The 22,296-nt window shown below is 47.4% G+C and overlaps 1 protein-coding gene across 1 annotated transcript in view; it reads left to right on the plus strand.

The window, feature by feature from the left end:
- LOC120841339 overlaps positions 1-22,296 on the plus strand; it is a 101,410-nt gene that overhangs the window by 61,394 nt on the left and 17,720 nt on the right. Inside the window, exons 6-8 of the mRNA XM_040212218.1 lie at positions 12,878-12,937; positions 13,503-13,556; positions 13,746-13,891. Coding sequence (XP_040068152.1) covers positions 12,878-12,937; positions 13,503-13,556; positions 13,746-13,891 — 260 coding nt within the window. The remainder of the gene's footprint in view (positions 1-12,877; positions 12,938-13,502; positions 13,557-13,745; positions 13,892-22,296) is intronic.

Raw genomic sequence — 22,296 nt, forward strand, 5'->3', positions numbered from 1 at the left:
GTACGCCTGCAGCAATATCATCTTTATCACAGCTTGTCAAGCACAGATCAATCAGTGTTTCGATAGAACTGTGATGCGGGTGGGTACATCAATTACGTTAGAAAAAACATTTGAAGATAAAATATCTATGAATTCATTAACTATGTGAGATGGCTGCAAAAGATTAATATTAATATCGCCCATAATTACAACAGGCATTCTAAATACGGAAACAGATTCTAGCATTTGCTCAAGAAAAAAATAAAACTCATCTAGCAACCCAGAAGGAGACCTATAGATAACACCAAACACGAATGCACTCGTTTTAACAAAAAGCGATTCAAAACTTGGATTGATAACTGAAATCAGATATTACTTCGTAAGCAAAATTGTTCTTTATGTAATTGGCAACACCACCTCCTCTTCTATTTGTTCTGTATACAGCTTCACACCTGTATCCTTCAAATTGTACTACAGCACTAATACCAGAATACCATGTCTCACTAAAGGCCAATATATCAAATTCATGGTTTAAAGAAGATAAGAAAATCTTGACCTCATCCTCCTTGTTTCTTAAACTGCAAACCTTTAGATAGTTTAGATAGTATTGTGTCGTATTTAGCAGAAAGACCTTAAATTGATGCCTCAGTCCCATTCACTTTTTCAACAATGTCTGGGAGAGCATTCATCTTCGCCATAAGTGGAAGAAGCCTAGAAATTTTTTCATTTAGTTCTTTCAGTTCACATTCAATCCTGGAATTATGAAGTTCACTAGGCGTTAGGGTACCTCGTCTTTCTGCTGTTTCATATGTCACACACTTCCAATTGTCTTTAAAAGAGCCGCCCTTGTTGCGAAAGCTAGAGGTGGTTATGCCAGAGCCCTTGCCTAGGTGATAACGGTACTTGCATGCAATACATGTCATAAACGTACCATCCTCAGGTCCAGACTCATTAACAATACAAGCACTCGCCCATTAAAAAAAAAAAAAAAGTTGTGGCACAGCAGCAGCAGCGGAAGGAAACTTTTTTTAAGAAAATAGACATGAAGCCACCAACCTGCAAAACAGATAGACCGTAGTTAGGCCAAGTTGTTGCGTGCCTTCCGCCGCCGCTGCTGTGTGCGGGTGCCGACGAAGCCCCAGGCGCCGTCCTTTTAAGCAGGTTGTACGTCCGTCAGGGTTCCGCGGATGACCAATAGTAGGTAAGCCAGTACTTCTAGCTTCTTTCCACGCGTGATGATGCGGCGATCACGATAGTCGATGCGTCTGCGAAACAGATAGACCGCAATTAGGCCGAGTTGTTGCGTGCCTTCCGCCGCCGCTGCTGTGTGCGAGTGCCGACGAAGCCCCAGGCGCCGTCCTTTTAAGCAGGTACGTCCGTCAGGGTTCCGCGGATGACCAATAGTAGGTAAGCCAGTACTTCTTGCCTCTTTCCACGCGCGATGATGCGGCGATCACGATAGTCGATGCATGTCCGTCAGGGTTCCGCGGATGACCAATAGTAAGTAAGCCAGTATTTCTTGCTTCTTTTCACGCGTGATGATGCGGCGATCACGATAGTCGATGTGTGTCCGTCAGGGTTCCGCGGATGACCATTAGTAAGTAAGCCGGTACTCTTGCTTCTTTCCACGCGTGATGATGCGGCGATCACGATAGTCGATGCGTGTCCGTCAGGGTTCCGCGGATGACCAATAGTAAGTAAGCCAGTATTTGCTTCTTTCCACGCGTGATGATGCGGCGATCACGATAGTCGATGCGTGTCCGTCAGGGTTCCGCGGATGACCAATAGTAAGTAAGCCGGTACTTCTTGCTTCTTTCCACGCGTGATGATGCGGCGATCACGATAGTCGATGCGTGTCCGTCAGGGTTCCGCAGATGACCAATAGTAAGTAAGCCGGTACTTCTTGCTTCTTTCCATGCGTGATGATGCGGCGATCACGATAGTCGATGCGTGTCCGTCAGGGTTCCGCAGATGACCAATAGTAAGTAAGCCGGTACTTCTTGCTTCTTTCCATGCGTGATGATGCGGCGATCACGATAGTCGATGCGTGTCCGTCAGGGTTCCGCAGATGACCAATAGTAAGTAAGCCGGTACTTCTTGCTTCTTTCCATGCGTGATGATGCGGCGATCACGATAGTCGATGTGTGTCCGTCAGGGTTCCGCGGATGACCATTAGTAAGTAAGCCGGTACTCTTGCTTCTTTCCACGCGTGATGATGCGGCGATCACGATAGTCGATGCGTGTCCGTCAGGGTTCCGCGGATGACCAATAGTAAGTAAGCCAGTATTTGCTTCTTTCCACGCGTGATGATGCGGCGATCACGATAGTCGATGCGTGTCCGTCAGGGTTCCGCGGATGACCAATAGTAAGTAAGCCGGTACTTCTTGCTTCTTTCCACGCGTGATGATGCGGCGATCACGATAGTCGATGCGTGTCCGTCAGGGTTCCGCAGATGACCAATAGTAAGTAAGCCGGTACTTCTTGCTTCTTTCCATGCGTGATGATGCGGCGATCACGATAGTCGATGCGTGTCCGTCAGGGTTCCGCAGATGACCAATAGTAAGTAAGCCAGTACTTCTAGCTTCTTTCCACGCGTGATGATGCGGCGATCACGATAGTCGATGCGTCTGCGAAACAGATAGACCGCAATTAGGCCGAGTTGTTGCGTGCCTTCCGCCGCCGCTGCTGTGTGCGAGTGCCGACGAAGCCCCAGGCGCCGTCCTTTTAAGCAGGTACGTCCGTCAGGGTTCCGCGGATGACCAATAGTAGGTAAGCCAGTACTTCTTGCCTCTTTCCACGCGCGATGATGCGGCGATCACGATAGTCGATGCATGTCCGTCAGGGTTCCGCGGATGACCAATAGTAAGTAAGCCAGTATTTCTTGCTTCTTTTCACGCGTGATGATGCGGCGATCACGATAGTCGATGTGTGTCCGTCAGGGTTCCGCGGATGACCATTAGTAAGTAAGCCGGTACTCTTGCTTCTTTCCACGCGTGATGATGCGGCGATCACGATAGTCGATGCGTGTCCGTCAGGGTTCCGCGGATGACCAATAGTAAGTAAGCCAGTATTTGCTTCTTTCCACGCGTGATGATGCGGCGATCACGATAGTCGATGCGTGTCCGTCAGGGTTCCGCGGATGACCAATAGTAAGTAAGCCGGTACTTCTTGCTTCTTTCCACGCGTGATGATGCGGCGATCACGATAGTCGATGCGTGTCCGTCAGGGTTCCGCAGATGACCAATAGTAAGTAAGCCGGTACTTCTTGCTTCTTTCCATGCGTGATGATGCGGCGATCACGATAGTCGATGCGTGTCCGTCAGGGTTCCGCGGATGACCAATAGTAAGTAAGCCAGTACTTCTTGCTTCTTTCCACGCGTGATGATGCGGCGATCACGATAGTCGATGCGTGTACGTCAGGATTCCGCAAATGACCAATAGTAAGTAGGCTAGTACTTGCTTCTTTCCACGCGTGATGATGCGGCGATCACGATAGTCGCTGCGTGTCCGTCAGGGTTCCGCGGATGACCAATAGTAAGTAGGCCAGTACTTCCTGCTTCTTTCCACGCGTGATGATGTGGCGATCACGATAGTCGATGCGTGTCCGTCAGGGTTCCGCGGATTACCAATAGTAGGCAAGCTAGTACTTCTTGCTTCTTTCCACGCGTGATGATGCAGCGATCACGATAGTCGATGCGTGTCCGTCAGGGTTCCGCGGATGACCAGTAGTAAGTAGGCCAGTACTTCTTGCTTCTTTCCACGCGTGATGATGCGGCGATCACCATAGTCGATGCGTGTCCGTCAGGGTTCCGCGGATGACCAATAGTAAGTAGGCCAATACTTGCTTCTTTCCACGGGTGATGATGTGGCGATCACGATAGTCGCTGCGTGTCCGTCAGGGTTCCGCGGATGACCAATAGTAAGTAGGCCAGTACTTCTTGCTTCTTTCCACGCGTGATGATGCGGCGATCACGATAGTCGATGCGTGTCCGTGAGGGTTCCGCGGATGACCAATAGTAGGCAAGCTAGTACTTCTTGCTTCTTTCCACGCGTGATGATGCGGCGATCACGATAGTCGCTGCGTGTCCGTCAGGGTTCCGCGGATGACCAATAGTAAGTAGGCCAGTACTCCTTGGTTCTTTCCACGCGTGATGATGCGGCGATCAGGATAGTCGATGCGTGTCTGTCAGGGTTCCGCGGATGACCAATAGTAAGTAAGCCAGTACTTGCTTCTTTCCACGCGTGATGATGCGGCGATCACGATAGTCGATGCGTGTCCGTCAGGGTTCCGCGGATGACCAATAGTAAGTAAGCCGGTACTTCTTGCTTCTGTCCACGCGTGATGATGCGGCGATCACGATAGTCGATGCGTGTCCGTCAGGGTTCCGCGGTTGACCAATAGTAAGTAGGCCAGTACTCCTTGGTTCTTTCCACGCGTGATGATGCGGCGATCAGGATAGTCGATGCGTGTCTGTCAGGGTTCCGCGGATGACCAATAGTAAGTAAGCCGGTACTTCTTGCTTCTTTCCACGCGTGATGATGCGGCGATCACGATAGTCGATGCGTGTCCGTCAGGGTTCCGCGGATGACCAATAGTAAGTAAGCCGGTACTTCTTGCTTCTGTCCACGCGTGATGATGCGGCGATCACGATAGTCGATGCGTGTCCGTCAGGGTTCCGCGGATGACCAATAGTAAGTAAGCCAGTACTTCTTGCTTCTTTCCACGCGTGATGATGCGGCGATCACGATAGTCGATGCGTGTCCGTCACGGTTCCGCAGATGACCAATTGTAAGTAAGCCAGTACTTCTTGCTTCTTTCCACGCGTGATGATGCGGCGATCACGATAGTCGATGCGTGTCTGTCAGGGTTCTCCGGATGACCAATAGTAGGTATAAGCTAGTACTTCTTGCTTCTTTCCACGCGTGATGATGCGGCGATCACGATAGTCGATGCGTGTACGTCAGGATTCCGCAAATGACCAATAGTAAGTAGGCCAGTACTTCTTGCTTCTTTCCACGCGTGATGATGCGGCGATCACGATAGTCGATGCGTGTCCGTCAGGGTTCCGCGGATGACCAATAGTAAGTAGGCCAATACTTGCTTCTTTCCACGCGTGATGATGTGGCGATCACGATAGTCGCTGCGTGTCCGTCAGGGTTCCGCGGATGACCAATAGTAAGTAGGCCAGTACTTCTTGCTTCTTTCCACGCGTGATGATGCGGCGATCACGATAGTCGATGCGTGTCCGTCAGGGTTCCGCGGATGACCAATAGTAAGTAGGCCAGTACTTCTTGCTTCTTTCCACGCGTGATGATGCGGCGATCGCGATTGTCGATGCGTGTCCGTCAGGGTTCCGCGGATGACCAATAGTAAGTAGGCCAATACTTCTTGCTTCCTTCCACGCGTGATGATGCGGCGATCACGATAGTCGATGCGTGTCCGTCAGGGTTCCGCGGATGACCAATAGTAAGTAGGCCAATACTTCTTGCTTCCTTCCACGCGTGATGATGCGGCGATCACGATAGTCGATGCGTGTCCGTCAGGGTTCCGCGGATGACCAATAGTAAGTAGGCCAATACTTCTTGCTTCCTTCCACGCGTGATGATGCGGCGATCACGATAGTCGATGCGTGTCCGTCAGGGTTCCGCGGATGACCAATAGTAAGTAGGCCAGTACTTCTTGCTTCTTTCCACGCGTGATGATGCGGCGATCGCGATTGTCGATGCGTGTCCGTCAGGGTTCCGCGGATGACCAATAGTAAGTAGGCCAATACTTCTTGCTTCCTTCCACGCGTGATGATGCGGCGATCACGATAGTCGATGCGTGTCCGTCAGGGTTCCGCGGATGACCAATAGTAAGTAGGCCAGTACTTCTTGCTTCTTTCCACGCGTGATGATGCGGCGATCGCGATTGTCGATGCGTGTCCGTCAGGGTTCCGCGGATGACCAATAGTAAGTAGGCCAATACTTCTTGCTTCTTTCCACGCGTGATGATGCGGCGATCACGATAGTCGATGCGTGTCCGTCAGGGTTCCGCGGATGACCAATAGTAAGTAGGCCAATACTTCTTGCTTCCTTCCACGCGTGATGATGCGGCGATCGCGATAGTCGCTGCGTGTCCGTCAGGGTTCCGCGGATGACCAATAGTAAGTAGGCCAGTACTCCTTGCTTCTTTCCACGCGTGATGATGCGGCAATCACGATAGTCGCTGCGTGCCCGTCAGGGTTCCGCGGATGACCAATAGTAAGTAGGCCAGTACTTCTTGCTTCTTTCCACGCGTGATGATGCGGCGATCACGATAGTCGCTGCGTGTCCGTCAGGGTTCCGCGGATGACCAATAGTAAGTAGGCCAGTACTCCTTGGTTCTTTCCACGCGTGATGATGCGGCGATCACGATAGTCGATGCGTGTCTGTCAGGGTTCCGCGGATGACCAATAGTAAGTAAGCCAGTACTTGCTTCTTTCCACGCGTGATGATGCGGCGATCACGATAGTCGATGCGTGTCCGTCAGTGTTCCGCGGATGACCAATAGTAAGTAAGCCGGTACTTCTTGCTTCTGTCCACGCGTGATGATGCGGCGATCACGATAGTCGATGCGTTCCATCAGGGTTCCGCGGATGACCAATAGTAAGTAAGCCAGTACTTCTTGCTTCTTTCCACGCGTGATGATGCGGCGATCACGATAGTCGATGCGTGTCCGTCACGGTTCCGCAGATGACCAATTGTAAGTAAGCCAGTACTTCTTGCTTCTTTCCACGCGTGATGATGCGGCGATCACGATAGTCGATGCGTGTCTGTCAGGGTTCTGCGGATGACCAATAGTAGGTATAAGCTAGTACTTCTTGCTTCTTTCCACGCGTGATGATGCGGCGATCACGATAGTCGATGCGTGTACGTCAGGATTCCGCAAATGACCAATAGTAAGTAGGCCAGTACTTCTTGCTTCTTTCCACGCGTGATGATGCGGCGATCACGATAGTCGATGCGTGTCCGTCAGGGTTCCGCGGATGACCAATAGTAAGTAGGCCAATACTTGCTTCTTTCCACGCGTGATGATGTGGCGATCACGATAGTCGCTGCGTGTCCGTCAGGGTTCCGCGGATGACCAATAGTAAGTAGGCCAGTACTTCTTGCTTCTTTCCACGCGTGATGATGCGGCGATCACGATAGTCGATGCGTGTCCGTCAGGGTTCCGCGGATGACCAATAGTAAGTAGGCCAGTACTTGCTTCTTTCCACGCGTGATGAAGCGGCGATCGCGATTGTCGATGCGTGTCCGTCAGGGTTCCGCGGATGACCAATAGTAAGTAGGCCAGTACTTCTTGCTTCTTTCCACGCGTGATGATGCGGCGATCACGATAGTCGATGCGTGTCCGTCAGGGTTCCGCGGATGACCAATAGTAAGTAGGCCAGTACTCCTTGCTTCTTTCCACGCGTGATGATGCGGCGATCACGATAGTCGCTGCGTGCCCGTCAGGGTTCCGCGGATGACCAATAGTAAGTAGGCCAGTACTTCTTGCTTCTTTCCACGCGTGATAATGCGGCGATCACGATAGTCGCTGCGTGTCCGTCAGGGTTCCGCGGATGACCAATAGTAAGTAGGCCAGTACTCCTTGGTTCTTTCCACGCGTGATGATGCGGCGATCCCGATAGTCGATGCGTGTCTGTCAGGGTTCCGCGGATGACCAATAGTAAGTAAGCCAGTACTTGCTTCTTTCCACGCGTGATGATGCGGCGATCACGATAGTCGATGCGTGTCCGTCAGTGTTCCGCGGATGACCAATAGTAAGTAAGCCGGTACTTCTTGCTTCTGTCCACGCGTGATGATGCGGCGATCACGATAGTCGATGCGTGTCCGTCAGGGTTCCGCGGATGACCAATAGTAAGTAAGCCAGTACTTCTTGCTTCTTTCCACGCGTGATGATGCGGCGATCACGATAGTCGATGCGTGTCCGTCACGGTTCCGCAGATGACCAATTGTAAGTAAGCCAGTACTTCTTGCTTCTTTCCACGCGTGATGATGCGGCGATCACGATAGTCGCTGCGTGTCCGTCAGGGTTCCGCGGATGACCAATAGTAAGTAGGCCAGTACTCCTTGGTTCTTTCCACGCGTGATGATGCGGCGATCCCGATAGTCGATGCGTGTCTGTCAGGGTTCCGCGGATGACCAATAGTAAGTAAGCCAGTACTTGCTTCTTTCCACGCGTGATGATGCGGCGATCACGATAGTCGATGCGTGTCCGTCAGTGTTCCGCGGATGACCAATAGTAAGTAAGCCGGTACTTCTTGCTTCTGTCCACGCGTGATGATGCGGCGATCACGATAGTCGATGCGTGTCCGTCAGGGTTCCGCGGATGACCAATAGTAAGTAAGCCAGTACTTCTTGCTTCTTTCCACGCGTGATGATGCGGCGATCACGATAGTCGATGCGTGTCTGTCAGGGTTCTGGGGATGACCAATAGTAGGTATAAGCTAGTACTTCTTGCTTCTTTCCACGCGTGATGATGCGGCGATCACGATAGTCGATGCGTGTACGTCAGGATTCCGCAAATGACCAATAGTAAGTAGGCCAGTACTTCTTGCTTCTTTCCACGCGTGATGATGCGGCGATCACGATAGTCGATGCGTGTCCGTCAGGGTTCCGCAGATGACCAATTGTAAGTAGGCCAGTACTTCTTGCTTCTTTCCACGCGTGATGATGCGGCGATCACGATAGTCGATGCGTGTCCGTCAGGGTTCCGCAAATGACCAATAGTAAGTAGGCCAGTACTTCTTGCTTCTTTCCACGCGTGATGATGCGGCGATCACGATTGTCGATGCGTGTCCGTCAGGGTTCCGCAGATGACCAATTGTAAGTAGGCCAGTACTTCTTGCTTCTTTCCACGCGTGATGATGCGGCGATCACGATAGTCGATGCGTGTCCGTCAGGGTTCCGCGGATGACCAATAGTAAGTAGGCCAATACTTGCTTCTTTCCACGCGTGATGATGCGGCGATCACGATAGTCGCTGCGTGTCCGTCAGGGTTCCGCGGATGACCAATAGTAAGTAGGCCAGTACTTCTTGCTTCTTTCCACGCGTGATGATGCGGCGATCACGATAGTCGATGCGTGTCCGTCAGGGTTCCGCGGATGACCAATAGTAAGTAGGCCAGTACTTCTTGCTTCTTTTCACGCGTGATGATGCGGCGATCGCGATTGTCGATGCGTGTCCGTCAGGGTTCCGCGGATGACCAATAGTAAGTAGGCCAGTACTTCTTGCTTCTTTCCACGCGCGATGATGCGGCGATCACGATAGTCGATGCGTGTCCGTCAGGGTTCCGCGGATGACCAATAGTAAGTAGGCCAATACTTCTTGCTTCCTTCCACGCGTGATGATGCGGTGATCGCGATAGTCGATGCGTGTCCGTCAGGGTTCCGCGGATGACCAATAGTAGGTATAAGCTAGTACTTCTTGCTTCTTTCCACGCGTGATGATGCGGCGATCACGATAGTCGATGCGTGTCCGTCAGGGTTCCGCGGATGACCAATAGTAAGTAGGCCAGTACTTCTTGCTTCTTTCCACGCGTGATGATGCGGCGATCACGATAGTCGATGCGTGTCTGTCAGGGTTCCGCGGATGACCAATAGTAGGCAAGCTAGTACTTCTTGCTTCTTTCCACGCGTGAGATGCGGCGATCACAATAGTCGATGCGTGTCCGTCAGGGTTCCGCGGATGACCAATAGTAAGTAGGCCAGTACTTCTTGCTTCTTTCCACGCGTGTTGATGCGGCGATCACGATAGTCGAATGCGTGTCCGTCAGGGTTCCGCGGATGACCAATAGTAAGTAAGCCGGTACTTCTTGTTTCTTTCCACGCGTGATGATGCGGCGATCAGTATAGTCGATGCGTCTGCGAAACAGATAGACCGCAGTTAGGCCAAGTTGTTGCGTGCCTTTTGCCGCCGCTGCTGTGAGCGGTAACCACTCGGCCACGCACGCGCTCGCGCGCCGACGCGCGTGGCAGTACGGTCAACTAATCCACTTATCCCTATGCGCTCAAGATGCCTTAGAGCAAAATATATTTTTTATTCAATAATACTAATACTTCAGTACAGCTAGTATTGTAGTATAAACGCGGTAAAGGCCATACAATAACATTAGTATAAATAAACATATAAGAACAAACAACGCATTTTCATTAATCGCACATAAACTTGTTGTTCACCTTCCCGCGAAAACTTGAATGTTACCACGTATCTTTACAAAAGTCGGCGCAATTGCACACGGATAACGACAAAGATAGAGATTCCATTTTATCCTGAGATTAAAACAACCGACTGCAGCACTCTACTCGCGTCATACATGACCGACAAAGCTCGTTAATAAGTTGTTTATCACCTGTCGATCGTGTTCATACGTCCCGCAATATCCGTCATGAAAATCTTTGAACACGAACTCCAAGAAGTATTTCTCTGTGTCAAGGAAAAGAGGTCATCGTTGACTATAGCTGCCACTTGTCAGTCACACCGTAGCAGAACTTGTTCCGCGAATGCCCTATCAAGAGAACATAAAGTAACCATACACGAGAGCAGCGTCAGAAACGTGGGACGAAAGGCTTAACGTTGTCGACCCATGTTTTGCTCGTGTGCGCTCCCTGCGGTGGTGAATGGATTTTTTACGGTTCCCTTCTCTTGTGAAATGACTTAGCGTTCCTTTTCTGGCAGTCAGCAGCTCACACGCATTGCAAATTTACGAGAATCGGAGCCCGTATGAATGAAGAAAATGTCGCTGCCGGAGCCGGTTCATTTGGGAAGTGTGAGGTACGGGACTGCACTATTGTCCCGCGGTTGCGGGATATTCAAAAATATAGATTTGTTAATTTAAAACTTGGTAACACGTTTTATATTATGTTTATAATATATATATATAGAATAAATTGTACAAGACTACAAATTTAAAACGTATATTAAGGCCGGATAAATGCGCACGAACAAACCACGTGAACTGGATGTGTAGACAACGAGGCCGGGGCAAAGAGAACCAGAGGGGGCGCCTTTTTTCGATGTGGCCTCCCTTCTCCGGCATTCTGACGTAGAGCTACGGCCTCAGCTTCTAGGAGGTGTTATTCAGTGTCTCTCCTCGGCGGCGGGGAGAGAGGGAGAGTGTGACGCGTGTTGACGTCACCGCTTCGCACCAATATGAGAGTCGTACATCTGGCGCGGAGCCAGAGACGAGCAGGCGCCGCGCCGCTTTGGAATGCGGCTCAGCTCGGTTCCCGCTTCGGCGATGGATCTGGTTCTTTCAGAAAGTGATAACGGGGGTGAAAAAATATTGAAAACGGATCATAAACGATTCGAAAAACGTCATTGAACAATAAAATGGTGTAATAAGCGACAGGAAAATGGTGATAAACGAATAGCAAGGGATCCTAAACGAATGAAAATGGGTAAAAAGGGGGTGAGAAAGAACCAATGCTAACGCATGTCCATGGTATGCTTCCCAATAATCGCCGAACAATTCGTGAAGCAATTGTGTAATCATTTGATAACTATATTAAGCAGACACCACAAGAGTAATCTGACTGCTCTTATAAGTAATAAAATAATTTGTAATCCTAGGTTTTCGTAGTTCCAACTACTTAGTCCCCAAAATATGAGCTAAACAAGTTTTTTTTTGTCTGTATTTTATCAGGCTATAAGGTTTTCGAACAGCAAAGTATAAAAAGATTGTTATTGAGCTGTACGGAAGAAGGTCCGACCCCTTACCTGGACAGTCTACATGGTAGCTCGTGCCTTAGGCCAAAACTGTGAAGTCTGTATTAAAAACAAATTCTGTTTTAATTCATAGCAATAAAACCCAAGACTCAAAAGCACAGAAGGGGACGAACACAACACAACACGTTGTGTTGTGTTCGTCCCCTTCTGTGTTCCTTAGTCTCGGGTTTTATTATCATGAATCATCTCCAGCTCGCTTGTTTTTTAAGTATTACTTCAGTTTTAATAGTATGGTTCATGCACCATATCCGTCTATAGTATCTGTTCAAGTGGTCCACCCCTTTAGATGATAAAAATAATAATTAGTTGCGGCTCAAACCGCTGGGTAAAAAAAACAAAACAAAAAAACAAACAAAAAAAAACACGTTAATGTCAAAGCTACAGCATGACAAAAATTGGGCTCTTTGCGACATGCAAAAAAGGCCGTTGGCGTTACGTAAGAATTGAGAACAGGTGTATTGTGTAACCCCGTGATTTCATACTACAAATGAACGACAGGAAAAGCACGCTTCCTAACAGAAACAAGAATATGAATACGCGTTTTGTTCTTAATATTTCAAGCTACGCCTTCTTTTTTCGATGCTGCAAGTGATAAGGACATGAACCTTCTGAAGTAATCGGAAAATTAACGGCTACTTTTTCAAGCAACGGTTTATCCCTTTTCTTCTTCAGTAATCGAGTATTCTAATTAAATGCTCTGAAAGCAAAGTTAATAATAATAATAGTAATCGATTAACTTTTGGGTAACACGGACAAGACTAATAGAAAAAGTTAGAAGCTCCACCTTCAGCATGAATTTGTTGTCTTCCGCCGGGCATTGGCTACACGTGCAATTAGGTTTTATGAAAGGCAGAAAGCTCGCACTCAATACGAAACATCAACTGGGATCTTAACCTTTCACCTACTGTAGTAACCAGTCATTTCGGTGCAGGTATACTTTCTTTTTTTATCGTAAGGTAGGCTCACGTGACACGCGGCATGTTTCATTCATAGCTTTAGTTCAGATTATTCTGCTTTTGGCTGACCACGCAGCAAAATAAGCAGTTTTTTTTTACTAAAAAGTATCACGCGCTACTTTCAGGATTACGAATCGTTCGTAGTGTGTCTTACTGCATTTTCTTTTCCACTAACTAATCTCTCATTTCAGGTTGCAGACAATTCTCAGACAGGGTCCACTGAAGGCACCGCTCAAAGCCCAGACAGTAACGTGAGTGGTCTTATCTAATCGCTTTTATTTTCTGGAGTGGAAGCTCTCAAATGTGCGCTTGGTCAAAATCCCTGCGCCATAAGGAAAATTCATCCATGTACTCTAAGACTCTTAATGTTCGCAAGCGCTTAATTTTCGCAAATTCCGCTGATTGGAACATTCGTGAAATTTAAGGGCATTGGAAAATTTCGGTCCTTAATGGTTTCAATGCAGGCGTCTGGAACTCGCGAAATGTAGTGGCTGCGATGATGTCCTCTGTGACCAATTTGCGAAAAATAAGGGCCGTGAAAATAAAGAATATTTCAGGATCTAGGGGGTTTAGCAATTTGTGGCTATGTTTAGAGGTCAATGAATATTTAAGAAAACGGTTATGTCGTTTCATTATATACGAGTGGGCGTGGTAAATAACTGGAGTGTTCATCGCAGATATGAGCGTTCCTTTAAAAGTTCGGCACCACTGTAGAGTTTAAGAAGCAGATACGGTGGTTTCCGCAAGTGGAACCTGTCGGCTCTTTCCATGAAATTGAACGTTATGACTAATTTCACTCACTTTATTATTTTTCAGCAACCTCTTTATGAAACTGATTCACGGCTTCAGCAATATCAAGATTTTAAGCGGGTAAATTAGACCTCTAGTTCCAACCCCTTTTTTTTTCGTTTATATTTACTAGTTACATTAACCGCAACTAAATGATCGTGGTTAGGAAGACTTTCGTCCAGTTTACTCTTACTCCAAGAACTCAATCATGCTTTTTGTTCTATGTAGGAATATCAGCAGAGAGTGCTCCAGAAATGTATTTATTTTCAGGGCCTCTTATTCAGCAGCCTTGTACTGGTGTACTCCTCCTTAGGAGATGACCCTTTCCGATTGTGCATGATCACGTACCGTCCAAATGAAGGACTGGGTACTGACGGGAAGCTTTACATTTTAACATCAGGTGTCCTTCTTGATAAGTAAGTTCATGTTATATTATCATTAATATATGTTTTTCGCCGAACCACTCTTTAGTTTTCCGGGAGTTAACTGGACTGTTCAACGATTCTAGCGTTGAAAGACTATTCCTCATGCATTCTTTATGTAGTTTACCTTGGCATAAGTAAGAAAAATAAATCCTCCTTTCCGCTACTGCTCTTCCAATCGTCCTCAAGGTGCCCCACTCTTGTCTCAACTTCGACCGCCGGCCGCGACCTTCGGCAATGCTGGGAGAACTTGAAAAGTCGAAAATCGCAGAGGAAGCACCTCGAAAGGAACCATTGTGCTCTCCCCTCCCCCTCACCCAGTGACGTCACTGCACACGTCACTTGGAAGACGGTGTAAAAGTTGAGCGGTACCATAAACTTCAACATGTTTGAGTATAAAAAATAATAATAACAAGCACACGGAGGAAAAAATGGTTATCTGTTATTTGCTTTATGCCTGACAGAGACTAATTCCCGCTATTATTTGGTCAAAATCTGATTATTGTCTCACAGTTCCCTAATTGACTCAGTTAAGAGTCAGAAATGTGGGCTATTACAAGAAAATTAAGAAGCCTAACTTAACAGCAATTAACAACAATTCTGCCTAAATATGTCGGGGGTTCAAACAACAAAATAAGTTATCTGCAGCAGCACCGAATTTCGACATTCGAGTGTCATTGATGTGGGTCATGTGTGCAATCCATAGCTAACTGCTCAAGTTATTTCTCTACCTCAGTGGCGAAATACATTTTTTCCATATCATATACTCCTAGCCGCCCGACGATCAGCAAAACCAAGAACAAGGCCATGAAACAAAGCTTTATCTGCCAGTATAAATTTTATTTGATGGGTCAAGTAACGACACGGCTACGTTAAAGTAATTTTGAATTCAGATAACTGCGTAGCCTTTGCTTCAAAGTAAGACAAAAATGTAGAAACAATCGCAGTAACATGGTAGTAAAGCCTGCAGAAAAGAAATTTGTGAAGGTATTTTGGGCAGGATTTGAGCAGAATATTGATTGACAAACTGGTCGCACCCAATAAGGTCTCGGTCAATTATTTCCGGTAAACTTTACTCCGTAAAGTTTACCGGAAAGTTTACTGTACTCTCGAAAACCGAACAACGAACTGACCCGATTGAAGTTTGTGGCGTTACTTTTATGTTCTTGTCAATACGAATTGAACATCTAGGAAAACGTAACTGCCAAACTCTAGAGTAATATACCTTTAACCATTTTATAATTTGTTGTTAAGACACATTTTAGCCGAGTGGACCCAGCAGTAGAGAAAAATATGTAAGAATTCCAAATTTTAGCAGAGAAGAGTGCAATTATATCCGATCGAGCATTTGTTTATATAAGCAGTACGGACCTTTCATTAGTAATGAAAAAGCATTACTTATCCGACGGAGCGGAGCCAACAAAATCTGTAACCGCAAAAGAAAAAAAAAAAAAGCGCGAAGGAATTGTTTAGTTTTTTATTGGATGAACAAAACGGCTTCTAGATAGCCATTTGGCGCGTTCAGTAACGGCTCCCTCAGCTCCGAACGAAGTAAAGCGCGATCCAAACCAACGCTTCTTTTTGCGCCTGTAGGTCGTGCGGCTGCGGATGTGACGTATTTTCGTGACGTCGCGCCGCTTCTTCGCTCCTTCCGGGCGCGCACGAAGAAGTTGGTTGATTTCAACTTCTTTCTCAAGCCGCACAAAAAAGCGCGGTGACGTAGCAGGCCGCGCCTGTGTCCCGGCCAATCGGTGGAGGGCAAGCTAGTTCCGGCTCCGCGTTTCTCGCCGTCTGGCTGCCCTCTCCTCCCCCCCCCCCCCCCTTTTATTCTCTTCCAACATGACAACGCGATCTCTCTCCCTCTCTCTTTCTCTCGCCGGCCAGTCTGTCGCTGTTGCACTTTGCTTGTGCGCTCGTGCCTGCGTGCGCGCGTGCGCCCCCGCCCGTAGCTGGCCCGTCCAAACCAAAGCGCACGCTTCTGACTCAGAAAGCGCGCCCGGAAACAGCAAAAACGACGCGGAATGCGTCACATCCGCAGCCGCACGACCTACAGGCGCAAAAAGAAGCGTTGGTTTGGATCGCGCTTAACTCGAGTCGGTGTCCTAAAAACGCCTACTAAACAAAAAAAAAAAAAACAAAAACAAAAAAAACGCGGCTTTTTAGTTGTTTTTACGCAATCTCCGCTTCCTCCCCTGTGCCAGTCTGCCATACGGTCTCCGAGTAAAATGGAAGCAGACGATCCCGAGCACGATCGCTTTTATTTGACGCCGGTATTGAAGAAGACTTGACAAGGTAGTGAAAGAAAAAGCGAGTGACTATACACGTTAGCGGTGCTGTTCGAAGCGATCCAACGCGATCGAGCCCTTCGCAGGGCGGTGGTAAGGATGCTTCTGTTATAAAAACTGACAAAATCGTCGTCAGCACACGTAAAATACGGAGCTCAGCGAATCTCCGCCGCCGGTTGCGATTCTTTTATACGGCCATACGTTTGTTATGCCTTTCGTTACGAACTTCCTATAAAATGTATTCGTATACACACGGGAAGTTCGGCCGCTCTCGGCGATCAAGGTTTTGTCGGCCGAGGCGAGCGCCAGCCAACATATACTTCGATTTAGCTACGCAAACAAAAACATTAATCGGGATCATGCTCTGCGTGAGTGTCCAACCGGCTACCAAGGTCGCGTTCATACCCTACTTTGCTCAGCCCAGCGCGGAGAGGACTATCGTCGACATTCACCGAGTTTCCGTGCAACGGCGATCAAGACACGACGTCAAATGAACGCTTACGTAGTTTATTAGCATATTCAAATAAGGCAAAATGCGGTCCAATGCATTTTCCGAAAAGAGACTTACCTGGAAAAGAAATTCGAACGATTCGAAGGCGTTATTCGTCTTACCTTGAGCACTTTTCATTAACAAAAGCGAGCAAATCGCACTCCCGTGACAGAACCGATGCAGCTTATCCCGCCATTTTTTTTTTCTTTTTTAGCGCCGGAACTTCGTCAGTGATCCGCAATTACGTCATGCTGCGCTCTTTTCACTCCTCATGCACCGTCTCCGGAGGCGGTGCACGAGAGCCTGACTCCGATCACTCGGAGTAACGTGCACCGGAGGTCGGTTTTTGCCGTCTAGTGGAAGGAGCGCTGACTCCTTGACTCCTGGAGCTGCTACTGAACGCGCCCATTGGCAGCCGCTTCACGAGAGCGCGCTCGGCCGCTGCTCTCGTGTCAGGCGTTGCCCGAGGCGGGTGTAAGGGTGCGGCTGCTTCAGCTCCTCTCGGTGCCGAAAAACATGACGGCGTCTGAGGCATCTATATCGTCGGCGGCCGCAACCTCGGCAGTAGTGAAACATGGCCGTCCACGCCGTTACACCCCATACGCACTAAGGGAGCGAAAGACCGACATTCATGCTTTCACATTCGCAATTCATAAGAAGTGCTTATGGGTCCTCGGAATGTTTTTGGGTTGATTTTTTGGCATACATTTATCGCCTAATGTGTATATTTAGAATACATGCATTTCAAGTTTTAGTTTTCAGCTCTGTATAAAATATACGATTGCAAATGAAATAGAAATACCAAACGAATATTAAAGTAATAACATGTTTTCCAGTTTACTAAAGCTGGCTATCCTAAAGCAAACTTCCAACTTTTTTTTTTTTTACTAGCTGTTAATCTGCCCACCATGTGCTCCAAGATACCGTGCGCCCGAGAGCTATGGAGCTACCTTAGATCGAATCTTGACGGATTCTCGAACAGGATGGTTCTGCACTACTCTTTTCCCAAGGACATTATGAAATGCCTAGATTATATGGCATATACATTCGCGTGTTGAATAATTACCCGGTGCAATACCTTGCTAACAACATAAAATATTATCCAAAGTGTCTAAACTTTGGACCATTTTGTCCGGGTTTGCTGTCTGAATCTTTCTGTTCGGGGCCATTTTCTCTGGGATTCCTTCATCCGGGACGATTTTGTCCCGCATATCTTATTTTTCGAGCTTATATAATCGAGGAAAAATTGAGGATTTCTAGAAATCGCAACAAAATTTAGGGTACTTCGAATTACTTTTCTAATTCGAAACGTACAAGTATCAACATATAATCACCAGTTGCGAGCATTGATCGGTTCAAGATATCACACTTGTCTTTTAATTTACGCAAGCGGATGCAAATAAGTTAACTGGCAGGACTTTTTTTCTTGTAGCAGTTGTCATCTTAATGCTGCGACATTTGCACTAACGTGCAATTGTGTTGACTGCCGGCTCGGCTCCTGTCGTCCCAATCTCAAGTCCATTTTCGTTTAACAGGTACATATATACGTTTCACATTTAGCACTACAGTAGCCGACGTGACGACCATGTGGAGCTAATTAAAAAGCGCCAAAAGTGCATCGTCATGGCATTTGTCATTTTGTTTGCGGTGGTTTTGACCGGGTAAACCAATCACACGGAAGAGGAAAACACAAAATGAGAACGCATTAATCGCGCGTAATTGGCTTAGTTCGTGATATGAATTGTACAGCGACGACGATCACAATGATGATACATGTTTCCGCTGCTACATTGGCTCGAGTGGATTGTAGCGCTGACGGTAGTCAGACTTGATGTGAAAGGAATGTAGTGATTTCCGCTTACGTCTCATCTCTTGCACCGATTTCCAAACGGAAAATCTAAATTTACCGCAACCTCTAAACGAGGGTGCACAGTTGACTGACTGCTTAATTCGTCAATGATTGGAAGGCTCAGCTATTATAGATTTACATGTTCTAATTAACGAGCCATCGAGCCATCGAGCCATCGAGCCATCGAGCCATCAAGCCTTTGAGTCGTCGCCAACAACGCAAACGTTCAATGAAATTGAGCGTTTGCGTGGGAGGGTGTCGACGACCAGCGATAGAAAGCAGACAACACGTAGACAAAATTTGTCGGCATCAAGAGTGTCGTTGGCGCCGTCGTTATGCAGCCGCATTTTCTTTAACTTTGTTACTTCAAATTCTGCTATCATTGTCCGCGTTTATCTTTAAACCAAAGATACATTACAAAAATATTATGTTCATCTTAATGACCACGGTCGTCGCGAGACGTCTCGATAAGGCGATACGCTTTATTATCTATATATATATATATATATATAAAAAAAGAAACCTGCGTGTATTTTTTCAGGCAACACTCGGAGAGTCGATCGCCGCCACTTACGGAGGTAGCTCAGCTAACGACGATGCCGAAACATATGTTCAGGTCAAAAAACGCCTTCTGAGTTTTGACATTAAGAAATTCAAGCGGCGTGATGTTTTGCATTGCTTTAATGTCACAGCTCAGACTGCGTTTTTTGGTCTAAACATACATTTCGGCATTGTCATTTGCTGAGCTGCCTGCGTATACTGCGGTGAGGCTCTCCGAGTGTTTTGCGGGAAAGCAGACGCGCGAATTTTTTTTAGAGTACTGTATATGCTTCTTTCGGACGGTTGTCCAGACCTCCAGTGAGTATCCGGGTAATGCACGAATCAACGCAATCTCGAAACCCCCGCCTCTAAACACACGTAGAAAAACCTAACGCGCTATCAAACCCCTCTCTAAAACCACGCACACGCACAGTCAACTTTCCGAAGGGAGGGGGCCGGTCAGGATGGTGACGACCGATGATGGTGTTCGCCCGATGAAAGTCCCCCAGGGGCCCTAAACTCGTCAAACACGAAGTTGGAGCCGAAAGTTCGCAGAGCGCGCCGATTGGACGTCGGCGAAAAAAGCGCGAAGTCATCGTCGTGATCGGCCAATCGATGCCCTCCGTCAACTTCGAACTCAACTTTGTGTTCGACGAGTTAAGAGGCCCAGGAAGTCGAATAAGAAAATACACTAAAAGTTGTTCGATCCCGCTGAACACATTACGACGTTGGTTGGTTTACAGTGGCCAGTGTGGCCACGTTTATTTCAAGACAAAACGGCAAGTCAACGGTAATATACAAAAATTCCAAAATTAAAACCCATACTTTAGTCCAGTCTCAAGAACCGAATTCCCCGAGAATCCTCTCGGCACTCCTTTTCCAGACTCGTAAGGGCCTCCTTTCCCTCCAGAGACGGACCAATCCCTTCAAATTTCATTACTCCCACGTGGTACACTGTCGCCCAATGGTCGGCGAGCTGTCAGCCTGACGGTCCAACCGCCAAATTCCAATTCCTTCTAGAGTCGGTCCCTGCTTTTTTTCCAGTCTGACTGGTGCCAACAGCTAAATTATTACATCGGGCAAAACGCGACAATTTTACACTCAGCAGCGAAACCCTCTACTACAGGCACACTCGGTTAAAAGCCGCAAGCAGCTCCAAGCACGTGTTCTCCCCGCACCGCCTCTCGAAACCCGAGACGTTTCCTAACTACCTCGGCCGCGATGCCCCCGCAAAATGCTCCCTCCAAAACGGCGACAACATAAAAGGTAAAAAAAACAAAAAAACAATGCCGACGCAACTCTGGAAAAATCTGCTTCGCCTCGCACGCCCCCCAGGACACAGGTCGCTTTTTGTGCTAATAAAGATTATTATTATTATCATTATTATTAAACTTTCTAACAAAAAAAAAGAGAAACAAAAAAACAGCTTAATTAATAAGCAGGATTTCTACATACTTAACACGCACCTTCCTCATCCCCCGAGCCACGTTATCGCTTGACCTTCTTCGGCCAAGTCCTGAACACTGCGGCTATGTGTATTGTAATCGCGAAGTGAGAAAGTTTGACACACGGCTACCATTTCTACAATGAGGAGTAGAGCTGGGCTAATTGGTTTAACGTATGTTAAAAAAAAAACACCTTAAAAGCAAGAAACACATAGCTGGCTGTCGACTGAAAATTTTACTTCTGCAATAAGTAGAAAGAAAATAACAGACGGGGAAGATAGAAACCAAGCAATCAACCCCATAAAACACCTCCAGCTTACCGACACGTGCATGCGCACACTTGCCGCGCCTCTTGATGAAATCTACCTCGTCGCCGGCCAAGGTCACCGACGGCGCGCTAACACACCCCATGCCTTCTCCATAACTTCAGAACCTTTTCATATATTCGTTTAAGTAGCGTATACGTTGCTCCTACAAAACACTATATATTCGTATGTAAAAAGCCATACCATAACCTTGCTTTATTGATGAGCATTAATCAGACGGAATCACTGCGGAATACAATGCGTTTTTATAAAATAACAAAATAGCAGAGGTGACCAAGGGGATCGCAACTGGCATAGCTAAAGAATAGGGCACAGAAGAATCGATACTCGGAAAAGAAAAAAAAAAAAAGGATTTTGACAGGTTTTTATTTTTTTTTTTTTTTTCACTTGGGGCAAAAAGGTTCGTGGCATTCGAGAGAGGAACGGGAGAACTGCCATGGGGGGAATCGCATAATATTACGCCGGTTGCGACCGCTTGTCATTATATTTTATTATTTTGTGTGTCATCAATTCTGCCGTTGAGCGCTCACGTTCTTTATTATCCCTCTTCAAGTTAAGCCAGCAACGGTGGGCTATAAGAAAGACGTTGGGTGCTTAGAAGCTCAATTATACGGCTTAAAGATGAAATGGCAAATTTCTAGGAAATTCTATTGGATATGTGAAATATTCTTGCATTTCAAACGTTTAGCGCTACCCTGAGATTCCCGACGCCAGACGCCTACACTCACGGCGCTCTCCATCTTATGATATAAAGGATGGCATGTGTACACTTAATAGTTTTTTCCTAGAATGAAGGGATACTACCACTGATAGGGCTAATAAACTTGGCCATCTTCCACAGCCTCCCGTACTCTCCAGCTCCTCTCCCTCAGTGCGCACAGGAGGTCGAACTCCTCCACGCCAACCTCACCCCTCCTCACCTACCCCTTTGTCACATAACCTCCCCATTAACCAATCAGCGTCGTGCTGCTAACTCTTCGTTTCCCGCCCGATAATGATGATAATCAGTTTTGAGCCTCGCGGCCAAGCTTTTATCCAACATTCGCTTTTATCTGGGCTGCACAAAATGACAAACACCTAACAAAAGAACGTTTCACATTAAAACGTGTGACAGGGAGTCAACTTGCTATATGCCGGACTCAGTGCGAATGCCCAGCAAGTATTTCCAGCCGAATGGCACCTCAATTTACGGTGATGTGTTGAAGAGACACTGGCTTAATAATCTATATTGTCTGTGTTCGATTCCCACCTGGTCCAAACGCTTTTTATTTTTTTACTGCGATGGCTTCCCCTCCCCCCCCCCCCCCCCCCCCGCCCCCACACACACCCGACACACTCAAAACGCTACTCTTATCAGGCTTCGCCTGTCTCCAGGCTTCACGAAAGGCCGAACACCTAACCAAAGTACGTTTTACGTTAAAAACTGATAGATACTTGTTTATGCTAGTCATTGAACGTCATGTT

Source organism: Ixodes scapularis, unplaced genomic scaffold, assembly GCF_016920785.2.
Source record: "Ixodes scapularis isolate PalLabHiFi unplaced genomic scaffold, ASM1692078v2 PGA_scaffold5__190_contigs__length_132052651, whole genome shotgun sequence".
Classification (NCBI taxonomy): domain Eukaryota; kingdom Metazoa; phylum Arthropoda; class Arachnida; order Ixodida; family Ixodidae; genus Ixodes; species Ixodes scapularis.